The 12,170-nt window shown below is 43.0% G+C and overlaps 2 protein-coding genes across 4 annotated transcripts; one reads left to right on the top strand and one right to left on the bottom strand.

The window, feature by feature from the left end:
• Positions 1-711: 711 nt before the first annotated feature.
• Positions 712-4,167, bottom strand: mrps6 (mitochondrial ribosomal protein S6). 2 transcript variants are annotated; one of them, XM_042501806.1, is made up of 3 exons: positions 4,105-4,167; positions 2,779-3,209; positions 712-828 (listed from the first exon to the last, which is right to left on the bottom strand). In XM_042501806.1, exon 2 carries the CDS (start codon positions 3,135-3,137, stop codon positions 2,805-2,807), a length of 333 nt encoding a protein of 110 aa, XP_042357740.1. In that variant the 5' UTR covers positions 3,138-3,209; positions 4,105-4,167; the 3' UTR covers positions 712-828; positions 2,779-2,804. The 2 variants fall into 2 exon arrangements, with proteins under 2 accessions (XP_042357740.1, XP_042357741.1); XM_042501807.1 differs by lacking the exon at positions 4,105-4,167 and having other exon boundaries at positions 2,799-3,465.
• Positions 3,989-11,081, top strand: nolc1 (nucleolar and coiled-body phosphoprotein 1). Of its 2 annotated transcripts, XM_042501804.1 has the most exons (15): positions 3,989-4,007; positions 4,206-4,332; positions 4,611-4,666; positions 5,398-5,561; positions 5,678-5,793; positions 5,895-6,003; positions 6,118-6,245; positions 6,352-6,472; positions 6,576-6,701; positions 6,780-6,854; positions 6,952-7,287; positions 7,506-8,999; positions 9,177-9,304; positions 9,390-9,473; positions 9,967-11,081. In XM_042501804.1, the coding sequence occupies exons 2-15, from the start codon at positions 4,222-4,224 to the stop codon at positions 10,123-10,125; spliced, it is 3,207 nt and encodes a 1,068-aa protein (XP_042357738.1). In that variant the 5' UTR covers positions 3,989-4,007; positions 4,206-4,221; the 3' UTR covers positions 10,126-11,081. The 2 variants fall into 2 exon arrangements, with proteins under 2 accessions (XP_042357738.1, XP_042357739.1); XM_042501805.1 differs by lacking the exon at positions 3,989-4,007 and having other exon boundaries at positions 4,158-4,332; positions 5,681-5,793.
• The last annotated feature ends 1,089 nt before the right edge of the window (positions 11,082-12,170 follow it).

The following is a 12,170-nucleotide window of genomic DNA, read 5'->3' as shown; positions in this document are numbered from 1 at the left end:
GTTGAGCTCCAGGGCTGACAACACTGCAGTGGAGCAGTCACCAGACAGTTACCTGTCACACACCTTTATCTCTATGATTAATTACTTGCCCGCTCTGCTGTGAGATACCATTTTTCTGCTTCCAGCATACTTAAATACTTTCACTCCAATACACAGAAATGTATTGGAGTCAAAGTATACAGTTTATGTAAGAAGTGGAGTAAAAGGGAAGTTGACAGAAATATAAAAACCTGCATTAAGCACAGATTGTTCCCAAAATACTTATTTATTACACCGCAGACAGCCCATGAATGCATGTTGTGATTACAGTGAGATTGTGGCCAAAAGAAGGTGGATCAGCTTACACAAATGTCATTTCAGTCAAGAGAAACAAGCCAGAGAAAGTCCCTGAAAAACACTGGCAACCTTGATCCCTTAAAATAATGGAGCAGTTGTTTAATTTGATCCTATGAGGACAACTCACCCCGGTTTAGAAGCTTAGCAGCAATGTATTAGTTCTTTATTACTTACAGCGTTTTCTCAGAGGGCCGCAATCAAGTTTGCATTGTTACTCAACCACAAAAAAAAAATAAAAAATCAGAACTGCGTAAACCGTGCCTGTGTTTGGAAGGAAAATATGAACTGAAACTGCAAACACATGATCAACATCATGTAGAAAAGCACAATGTGTTGAATGTAAAAATAAAAAAGACGTCAAGAAAAAGTTGCAACTAAGACAGAAAAAGTAGTTTATTCATGACATAACATCCAAATGTAGGTTAGAAACTATGGAAAAGGTCAGAGGGGAAGCCTCACACTGTACATCTTCTGGATATGAGCCGTGGAAACCTGTAAAACAAAGAGAACAGCCATTACATGGTGTTAAATTACAGCACAGTCAGCACAGCATGATCTCCATAAACAGAAGGTACAGGACACTGACTGCATAAACACATATACTGAAGTCACTGTAAGGTTACACCATGATCAGCATGACCGATACTGAATTCTTGAGGATGATAACAATATCAATATTTGAGGGTTATTTTTATCATAGGCACATACCAATAACATTTTTGAGAAGAGTTTCTACAGTTGTTTCAGAATGAAATGTGACGAAGATATTAACTCAGCATTACATTTTAAAGTTTCTCAATAAAAAGTGTTTTATAATGGCAACATAAAGTCTAAATTAACATGTTTTTGGCATTTCTGAACTGCAACTTCTTGCTAAATAGCCCATGATTTATCTATGAATCTCTCTTACATTCACCTGATAACTACAATGAGGCCAGCACCTTCAAATCTTACGCTGTTGTGCAAGTTCGTTACATCTAAGGGCTATTTACATAAGCAGTTTACTTCATCTCAAAGGTACCTTTCAGCAGAGACAAGACTGTGCCTTTCACGTCCTATTAAATCCAAGCTGACTTCCAAATAGGTTTTAAGAAGACAAAGGTATGAACCTTAAAAAACCCCTAAATAAAAACAGAATGCAATTGCATGCAAATCCTTGTTGACACTGTTGTAAAAAAACTTGCCTCCAAAAAGTTGGGACAGGAGCATGTTTACCTACATGTTACATCACATTTTCTTTTAACAACAGCATTTGGGAACAAAGGACACTGACTGTTGGAGTTTTGAAAATAATATACTTTCCTATTCTTGATCAATATATGACTTCAGTTTCTCCACACACCGGGATCTCCATTGTCAAATTTGTGTATCGATGCACCACACATTTTTAACAGGAGTAAGGTCTAAATGCAGGCAGGCCAGTCTAGGGCCCGGACTCTTCTACTACGAAGCCACACTGTTGTGAGGTGCAGGATGTGACTTGGCATCATCTTGCTGGGATAAGCGGAACAGACATCGTCTGGATGGCAGCATATTTTGCACCAAAACCTGTGTTTACCTTTCAGCAATCATCATACCTTCACTGATGTGCAAGTTACCCATGATGCCATTGGCACCAGCACCCACCCATACCATCACAGATGCTTTTGAACTTTGAACACAGAGATGACTGGCTACAAAAATTGACAGAAAATTCACAAATTCCAATTAACGTTTGCACGCAGTAGAAACTTGGATGTCACAGCCTCACAGACGTAATGAGTTTTTTGATCATCTTGATTTTATTCAGATTAATGCTGACGCCTTTTTTTTTTCTTTAGGAATTACTTTGAGCTCAGTCTTAACCTGTGAAATTAATGCGTCATTTTACTAAAGATATAATTAATTAGATGATGAAAATAGTCATTAATTTCAGTTTTATAATCTAGGGTCGACAGATTAGCAGCCTGGCTGATTATTGGGGCCGATATTTGTCATTTTGCTGATCATCTGTATCTGCATTTTACTTTAATAATCACAGATAAGATTAATTAATTAAAAAGTGCCAAAAAATATCAGCAAGGGAGAAACTTTTATGATGTAGAACCTTAAGGAGCCATTTTTATTCATATTTTCACTTGACTTTATTTTTAAAAAGTTGCTAGGAACTTGTATATGATGTTGAATATTTCAGTTAAAGGCATTAAAACAATTATTTTAAATTTTTTTTTGTAAATGTATATTGGTTCCACATGTCAGTTATTGGTCTCATTAACTACTCATAATTGGTATCGGCCCTGAAAAACCCTCTATCGGTCGAGCCCTGCTTAAATCCATCCATGGAAAAGTTAAATGTGTAGACCCTACTTTTGGCAACTTGTGCACGAGAACATCGCTCCTGCTCCAGCTGTGGGTTTTCATTTTTAAACAGATACATTGTTGGCATTGATTCATCTGGCTCACCTGCATCATTCATTCCTTACATTCAGTCACTGCTGGGGGCCACAGCAGTTAGTCCTGGAAACCGCGTCGTCCTTCTTGAGCACAGTGGGCCTCACCACGTCCACATCACGGTGCAGATGATCCAGAAAGCCTGTGATGATGCTGGGGGCCGCGTAGAAGTCGAACAGAAAGTAAGTCCCTCGACTGTGTTTCTCATTGTGTTTGTTCATCTTGTAGGGCAGCGTCCTCTCCCCCAGGTTCTCCAGGTCCCTCACCACCGCGCCCCGCTCCATCAGAGTCTCCACCGTCCGCCGGACAGCAGCCGCTGTCTCCGGCCGCTGCATCACCTTCAGGATCAGGGCCAGCTCGTAGCGAGGCATGGCTCCAGAGAAGAAATCCTCTATTCACACTCTTAATTCAGCCGGCGGTGAGTCGATGTCATTGCCAGTCAGCTAAAAGACGACCATGTTATGACACGAGGGACAAGAAAGGTCTTTAGTGATGACGTAAAAAACATGCGCCTATGTTGATAACGATATGGCTGACAAAGTATGAAAAATAAGACCGTAAATAACATGGTGCTACTCAAAAAGTACTACTAAACTAACGACTTTTCATTTTAAACGTATTTTGCCTACTAATAAAATCCGCTGGAGTAAAGCGAGCCTCCATTCCGAAAAAGAGTCTAACTAGCCGCCTTCTTTAGTTGTTCGTGTATATTATAGGCATTACGGTACGAGCGTGTGAGGCCCGACTTCAAAATAAAAGCTCCGTTCTGCTGAATCCCATTTAACTTTTAAGTCCAAATCTGAATTTACGGTGAAGACAGCTCAGATGTGAGGTTTTGATGCGCTGTAATTTTTAAATCCACATCAGAGAGTCCTGTTACACACTGGTGTCATCTGATATCACTCTGAAACAAATTTGTTCCTTGGCAACAGGTTGTTTCCTTATCATTTGAATCTGAATCTATAGTGAAGACTGCACAAACATGAGATTTCAGTGTGCTCTAATGGTTTTTTCTTAAATCCACATCAGATTGTCCTGGAACTGTTTGGGTGACACACCGGGGTGGTGTGCTATGCAGACCGACTTGTTGAATGAATGTCAGCAGAATTAACCTTTTACTTTGAAGGCAGCCCTCACACGCTTTTACCGTAATTCCTATCATACACATAAACCACTAAACACGTCGGCGGCTAGCAATACTTCTACGTCTTCTTCGGAGAGGAGGCTAGCTTGACCGAGAGGTAAATATTTTAACTAACCTCCTAGTGCCACCTGTCGGAATTTTCTTTCAAGCTGTAACTTTCATGTTTGCGTGGACTTATTTTGGGGTAGATTTACCTTTTCTGAAGTGTATCTTCTCAAACACATGTTAACGTCATCTTAATACGCCAGTGCGCATGCCCACAAGTGACGGTTCCGTCCACTTCCTTGTCTTCCAGAAGGAGCGTGGTGAAGATGGCGGCGGAAAAGTCGATGCCGAGTGATCTCTATAAATGCGTTTATTCGTTTCTGCTCGAGAACAAGTTCACCAAAGCGGCTCAGCAGTTTCTGAAACAGACTAAAGTGGTAAGTAGCTCAGCTTGTATGCTCGACAGTCAGTGTGTCGGGCTCTCATGCTCCTGAATTTATGAAGACAGACTGCACAAGGAGTGAGGCTGTTTCCATGTAACGTGCAGGCGCCGGTCAGGTTAGCACGTGTAGGGGTACACGTGTGTCAGCTGCCACTTGTTTATATAATAAATAGTTATCAGCTAATATATTGTGAATGGAGCTCACACGGTGTGTTGCGTCGTAGTAAATTGCAGTTTATTGGTTAAGTTGGCGCTTCGCTTGTTTTTCTACAGACTCCACAAGATGAAAATGAGGAAACCCTCGTCAACATCTACAACTTCTGGGTGAAGTGAGTTGCTTTTTGTTTTTCCCTTTATGCTAAGGCTTGTGTTTATACTGAAGTCAATAAACTTGAATATATAAACAAGGCATATTTTGGGCTGTTTTCCATTTTCAAATAATGTCACTACAAATGTGTTTCTACGTTCTCGATGCCTCAATGCAAAAATGTAAAAATTTACTTAACATTGTTTAGCACGTACTGTAAGCCATTTGTGAAACAGTTTGTTTGCATATATCTAAATAGAAACTCGCAGTTTTCCTCGGCAGATAGATCGGTGCTTTAACTGGCGACACAATCACGTGACAAAACTGATCCGCAAACCCTTAAATTTGTTATTGGCTGTGTGGGCTTACCAAGTTTACAGTTGTTTAAATACAAATAAATGTGTTTTAAAACCCATCTGCCATTTTGGCCAACACTTGCAAGTGTGTGTGTGTGTGTGTGTGTGTGTGTGTGTGTGTGTATGTATGTGGCCAATCAGTGTGCATTTTCCCTGTAACAAGATATATAATTCAGCTCCAGGATCACTACTGTCCAAGTATCTCGGGGTTTATTGCTCTTTCAGCAGCAGTAGCTGCTCTTATAATTGTCTCTTGTTGAAATCAGGACATTTGTCTCTTTAGTTCAGCTTGAGAGGAAATAGTTTAAAAGTAGAATCTTGCTGTTTATTTTGTAAATGACAGGTGAATTGTTTTTAGGGAGTTTTCTCCTTTTAATATCACTTTGGCTCTTCCTAGGTCTCCTGAAGCCAGAAAACGAAAAGTGTCTCCTAACGAGGCTGAAGGTACAAACGGCCCATCAGCCAAGAAAGCAAAAACCAGTACAGAGAGCTCCAGCAGCGAAGAGTCAAGCAGCGAGGATGAAGAGGCTGTTACAAAACCAACTAAGGCAGCCCCTGCAGGTAATATAAATATATTTACCACAGAGAACAGATAAAAGGGGTTGAATTTTATCATTAATGACCTCTCCTGAAACCTTCCACAGCATTATCAGATTACATTTCTCTGTTGTTTTTAGCAGTCAAGGTGGTGCCTGCTAAAGCAGCAGCAGCAGCTCCTAAAGCTGCATCCAGCAGCAGTGAAGACTCCAGTGACTCAGAGGAGGAGAAGGCCCCTACTAAGGCTCCTGCAAAGGTGGAAACATCCAAATGAAATGTTCATCCCAGATCTACTCATTTGGGCAAGGCTTTGTTTGTGGGTTTAAGTCATTATTTAAATGTAGTTTCTGCATATAGGCCCCTGTGAAGTCGCCGGCTGCACCTGCTGCTGGGAGGAAGAAAGACAGCAGCTCTAGCAGTGAAGAGTCTGATTCTGAGGACGAGCAGCCGGCCAAAGCATCTGCAAGTGAGTTTAGAGCCAGAAGGCGTTGATATTCTGTACTGCAACTATCTTTAATTGTTCACTAAAGCTGAGATGAGAATGAAAACGTGTCTTATCTTAATTCCCTCTCAATAATAGAAGCCAAGGCTGGTGCTGTCACAACACCCAAAACAGCTGTTCCTGCCAAAGGTGCAGCTCAGAAAAAGCAAGAGAGCAGCAGTAGTGAAGATAGCTCCTCAGATTCTGAAGACGAAGAACCAGCCAAGGTGAGCAAAATTATCCGGCCACATTTAATATTGATTAAATATCAGTCAAATATTGTTTGTACGAGTAAAAAATGTGCACACTATAATGCGTCACATGTCCTGATAGGCTCCAGCCAAACCAGCTCCAGCCAAAGCTCCCCCAGTAAAGACGGCTGCAGCTGCTGCTGAATCAAGCAGCGAAGACTCATCTGAAGATGAGGCTCCTCCCAGCAAAAAACCCAAAGCAGGTGATGTCAATAGCAAATGATCACCTGATCCCAAGTGGTTAGAATATTATACAGAGGCTCTGTTATATGTTCTGATGCTGATGAGTTTCCTTTGTCTTGACAGGAGCGTACAGCGCAGTCCCACCTCCTGCATCAGTCCAGAAAGCTCCACCTGCACCAGCAGCCAGCAAGGCCCAGGACAGCGAGTCCTCAGACAGCAGTGATGAGGAGGAAGAGAAGAAAGTAGCTGGTAAGGGGTGGCCTCCTTTCTGAATTTGAAGTATCAGTGTTTTTAATGACATGTCTAACAAATTTGGAATCTTCACAGCAAAACCTGCAGCGGCAAAAACTGCTGTCGCCAAACCTGCTGCAAAGAAGCAGGAGTCCAGCTCTGAAAGCTCAGGTAATCATCACAATCCCTGTCTGGATTTTTTTTTTACTCTGCACGATCCAAATGCCAAACGTGACAAATAATTTTCTCCATCTTCATGTCTTGCCAGATTCAAGCTCAGATGAAGAGGAGGCAAAGAAGCCTGCGGTCAAAGCCGCCCCGGTCAAAGCTGCACCAGCCAAGGCTGCACCTGCTAAAGAGGAAGATTCAGACTCATCAAGTTCAGATGACGAAGAGGAGGCAAAGAAACCTGCAGCGAAGGTAAATCCTGCCAAGGCTGCTCCAGCTAAACCTGCTGCCGCTAAAGCCACAGCTGCTAAAGAAGACTCCTCAGAGGAGGACTCCAGTTCAGAAGAAGAAGAGGAGAAGACGACAAAGAAGCCCGCGGCTAAGCCTGCACCTGCTAAGACTGCCCCAGCTAAAAAAGACGAGTCCTCGAGCTCAGGTAAGAGACAACGGATTTTGAGCATGGGATCCCAGCATTTCTGTGAAAGTGATATATTGTATTTTTGCAAAAGCTTGAATTTGCATTAATTTGTGTACATTTTTACTGGATTTACTGCAGTGTTACCTAATGAACTGGCCACTGACCGTACATTAATGTGTCTTTTTGCAAAACTTTCAAAGTCTTTTCTTTTCCGTTGCCATTCTTCTCACATTCAGAAAGCAGCTCTGAAGATGATGCTCCAGCAAAACCTGCCGCTAAAACTGCCCCACCAAAGCCTGCCGCTGCTCCTAAACGCCCAGCTAAGGCAGCAGAGAGCAGCTCGGATTCAGAGGACTCCTCTGAGGACGAGGAAGAACAAGTTAAAGCCAAACCTGCGGCTAAACCAGCTACCCCGGCTTCAAAGCCTGCTACCCCCGCAGCAAAGCCTCCTGCAGCGAAGCCTCCTGCAGCAGCAGAGAGCAGCTCAGACTCTGACTCATCCGAGGATGAGGAGGAACCAGCTAAGGCTAAGCCTACAGCAGCTAAACCAGCCACACCAGCTGCAAAGCCCACTACTCCTGCAGCAAAGCCTGCTGCTGCAGCAGAGAGCAGCTCAGACTCTGACTCGTCTTCTGAAGACGAAGAACCAGCAGTCAAGGCTAAACCTGCTGCAGCTAAGCCAGCTAAGCCAGCCTCAAAGCCTGCTACTCCTGCAGCAAAGCCTGCTGCTGCAGCAGAGAGCAGCTCAGACTCCGACTCGTCCTCTGAGGATGAAGCAGTGAAAGCCAAGCCAGCAGCAGCTAAACCAGCAACCCTGGTCACAAAGCCTGCTGCCAAACCTGCTGCAAAGCCTGCTGCTGCAGCAGAGAGTAGCTCAGACTCCGACTCTTCTGAGGATGAGGAAGAACCAGCGAAGGCTAAGCCAACAGCAGCAGCAAAACCAGCCACACCAGCTGCAAAGCCCACTACTCCTGTTGCAAAGCTTGCTGCTGCAGCAGAGAGCAGCTTAGACTCTGACTCATCTTCTGAAGACGAAGAACCAGCAGTCAAGGCTAAAGCTGCTGCAGCTAAACCAGCTAAGCCAGCCTCAAAGCCTGCTACTCCTGCAGCAAAGCCTGCTGCTGCAGCAGAGAGCAGCTCGGACTCTGACTCGTCCTCTGAGGATGACGACGAACCAGTGAAAGCCAAGCCAGCAGCAGCAGCAGCTAAAGCAGCTACACCAGTTACAAAGCCTGCCGCAAAGGCTGCGGCAGCAGCAGACAGCAGCTCTGACTCGGACAGCTCAGACTCTGAGAGTGAGGCAGCCAAACCTGCAGTCAAGAAACAAGCAGCAGCAGTGACCCCTGCTGGCACACCCACAGCCAAAAAGGCAGCTGCAGCTTCAACAAAGAAGGCTGAGAGCAGCTCCGAGTCTTCAGACAGCTCTGACTCAGAGACCGAAACAAAGTCCACTCCTGCAAAGCCTGCGGTCACCAATGGCAAAGCAGCAACACCCAAAGCAGCAACACCCAAAGCAGCGGCAGCCAAGACTCCAGCAGAGTCGTCATCCAGCGACAGCAGCTCCGACGAGGAAGAGGCCAGTAAAAGCAAACCTGCTACACCTGCCGCAACGCCCAAGGTGACCCCAGCAGCTAAAGCTAAAGAGAGCAGCAGCTCGTCAGACAGTTCATCAGATGAGGAGGAAGCACCAAAAAAAGCAGCCACAGCGCCCACCACCCCTGTCACAAACGGTAAGTCTTAAATACCGAACATGATCCGTCCAACAGCTGATATACAAGAGAAGTTTATACCCAACCTTTATCGGTCTTTTAAATGCGGTGTAGTTTCATGCATATTAGGTTTATAGAATACTCTCATTGTTTACTTATATCAGCACACTTAACTGTTTTTCCCTGTGATTCATGCAGGCACAATCAGAAAGAGAAAAAGAGATGAGGAGTCGTCAGAAAGTGAAGAGGAAGAGGCAGCAGATAAGACACCGAAAAACAAGAAAGCAGTTAAGACGCCACAGACATTTCCTAAAGCCAATAAGAAGGTAAGACACTGGAACTTTGTCTTAAGCCTGAGTTTTGTGAGGAGAAAAGAGACAACATTTAACAGGAATTACTTGTGTGTTTCAGTCCTCCAACATACCGTTCCGTAGAATAAGAGAGGAGGAAGTAGCAGTGGATCCCCGTCTTGCAGATAACTCTTTTGAGGCGAAGGTAAGTTCAGAATCCACTGCAGGCTTCCTGCAGATCCTTCTATGGTCTTACGAGGCATTGCATCCTTTAATCTAAAAATAAAGCCTTAATTGGTATTAAAATATCTTGTCTTAAAAAAATGCTGAGACATTGGAAGAAGGATTTTTTTTTCTGACTTTGCAGTGTTAAATCTAAAAATAATTGACCAAATCCCTTTTCCAAAACATTTCATGATGAGAATTAAAGCAGTTGAATAATCCACATACAGAGTGAGATACACAAAATCAGTCATAAAAATCATCAGTAGTTAAAGTATTTCCTAACTTTTTCACTGAATGTTACAATAAACATTTGGACAAAATCATTCTTAACTGGATGTAAAAAATGTTGATTCATGTTTTTTTTTTTGTTTTTTTTTTTCAGTTTGGGTCTTGTAAAATTGGTCCTAAATTTATCCTTTGCCGAGGTGACACAAAACACTCTCTGACGTGCTCATTTGTCTTTGATATTTCAGTTCGGAGCCGAGGGGGACTGGGGCCAGAAAGCCAACGACGTGCTCAAGTTCACAAAAGGTAAATCATTCCGCCACGAAAAGACGAAGAAGAAGAGGGGAAGCTACCGCGGCGGAGCCATCTCCACCACAATCAACTCTATTAAGTTTGACAGTGACTGAGGACATTCCCTCTCTGGTCCCTCCCTCCTGAACTTTACTGCACCTGTGTGATCAGGACTACCGGTTGTCTGCATCCTCCCCCTGTAAACAGTTTCTCTATCACCACGACTCAGCAGCAGCAGCACGCTGACAGAGGAATTTGACCCATAGAGCTGAGCTGGCACGTTTTAGTTAGCTGCCCTTAGTTTGTAATGGAGAGCATTCGTTTGATCTGTGATCTGAAGCAGCAGTTTGTGACGCTGTGGCAGCAGGAGAGAGATGTTCCCAAACTGCGAAAGGTTGACATCCATTACCACTTATAGCCACTAGGTGGCTGCAGGTCACCTGTTAATGGTAAAACGCCAATGTGTATTAGGCCCCCTTTTTCTTGGTCTTTTTTTACTTGTGCTCTACTCTCAAATGACAAAGGTGTCGTCATTTCTTTCTAATCCTTTTTCCCTCATTTATCTATGTATGTATGGCAACCATCCATCCCTGCAGGGTCTTTATAATGCATTAAAAAGGCTGATTCTTTTTTTTTCTTTTTATGCATAACATGGATTCTTCAAGTCTGTTTGGTTTGTCGATTTTTATTTGGCCACAATTAAAAGTGGGGAGGGTGTGTACTCTGTTTTTTTCTCTTTACATTACATAAACATCTGGAGGGTAGAACTGAGTTTTATACTGTGTATTTATTAAGTTTTATTCCATATCAATGTTTAGGACCTCAGATGGGTTATTTTTGTCCTGCGATCCTGAAGCCATCTTGCTTTAATAAAATCATTGTTTCTTCTGCTGTGAGGATAGCCCTGTCACACCCTAATGCTCATTAGTGGTGTTGAATTTATTAATCACCAATAGAACTAAGAGCCATGTTTGTTTCAGTTGTTTGAATTTACTGTACAAACTTTGTTATTTTGTATTAATTCTTGTCACTGTAATTAAAGGCCTAAAAGATTAAATGTGGGTGTGATGAATCACTGCTTTGCGGCTGTTTTTTTTTTTTTGTTTTGGTCTTATTTTTAAATGATACCGACAGATACTCTTAATTTGTCCTCAGTTTCTCATTGAGCTGTGTTTGACTTATGGATGAAGGAGGAGGAGAACCACTGGCTTTTTCCTACTATTGTAACGAACATGCATATCTGCAGGCATTAACTCTAAATATGGAACAATAGCCCAGGAAAGATGTAAAGTCCATCATGTACCAGGGTTTTTTTTCCTGAAAAAAGGTCCAGTGTGAAGCACTGATGGTGCAGAGCTGGAACTTCTCCTGCATGCCAAGTGTATAGCAGAACTACAGTGACCAATGTGAATGACCCAATCTAGAGACAGTGTTTGATATGTGGGCTCTGACAAACAACATGGACGAGGACTTGCTCCATAGGTAGACAGTCTAAGGTAACAAAAACATAATTCCTATTTTCAGGTGATTTTGAATAAAGAAATAGTAATATCATATTCCATTTCTGCCAATAGATGTCCCTAAATCTTACACACTTGACTTAAAATACATTAGGAAATCAGTCTGTCTATGGAACCGAGCTCTTCCTCTGGAGGGGTATGCAGACAATGATTTGAGCACTCTTGAAACTCTCATCACAACCACTAGATGGCAGTCAGGTATCTCTGCACTGACCCTCGGTTGTAAATGTGAAACTCACTGTACAGCATGTGAACTGACAGCATATTGCTTGCCATGGGACAGTTCTGAGGGCGGCTGCTATGTCTAGGAATTACACTCTACCCACTGTGACGGATCTTCTGTCTCACAATAAACAAGAGAGAAACGAGGCCTGTCAAGAGTCGCAGGTGGAGCAATGACAGCCGAAGGTCAATCTTTTAAAGTAACACTCCACAGCTGCACTCGCATGAAATTGGTAAACGTGGCCAGACATTACAAACAGAATGGTCAAAATGCAACAGATGCTGAGATCCTGACTTTTTGCCAAAAAACTGCATCCTGCACTTTGCATTATGCAAGCTCAAGGAGTGATAAGCCTGATGACATCACTATGACATCACCACAGCTATTTTGTCAGATTTTAGAAAATTGATCTAGAACT

Source organism: Plectropomus leopardus, chromosome 15, assembly GCF_008729295.1.
Source record: "Plectropomus leopardus isolate mb chromosome 15, YSFRI_Pleo_2.0, whole genome shotgun sequence".
In the NCBI taxonomy this organism is placed as follows: Eukaryota; Metazoa; Chordata; class Actinopteri; order Perciformes; family Serranidae; genus Plectropomus; species Plectropomus leopardus.
The sequence above is the reverse complement of the archived record's forward strand: the minus strand, read 5'-3'. Positions and strand labels throughout refer to the sequence as shown.

Excerpts from the sequence above, each read along its gene's own strand:
- nolc1 (XM_042501804.1), top strand. The coding sequence starts at position 4,222 with ATGGCGGCGGAAAAGTCGATGCCGAGTGATCTCTATAAATGCGTTTAT. Across the intron at positions 6,004-6,117 it reads GCCGGCCAAAGCATCTGCAA|AAGCCAAGGCTGGTGCTGTC; the intron begins GTGAGTTTAGAG and ends TCTCAATAATAG. Across the intron at positions 6,702-6,779 it reads GGAAGAGAAGAAAGTAGCTG|CAAAACCTGCAGCGGCAAAA; the intron begins GTAAGGGGTGGC and ends GAATCTTCACAG.
- mrps6 (XM_042501806.1), bottom strand. The coding sequence starts at position 3,137 with ATGCCTCGCTACGAGCTGGCCCTGATCCTGAAGGTGATGCAGCGGCCG.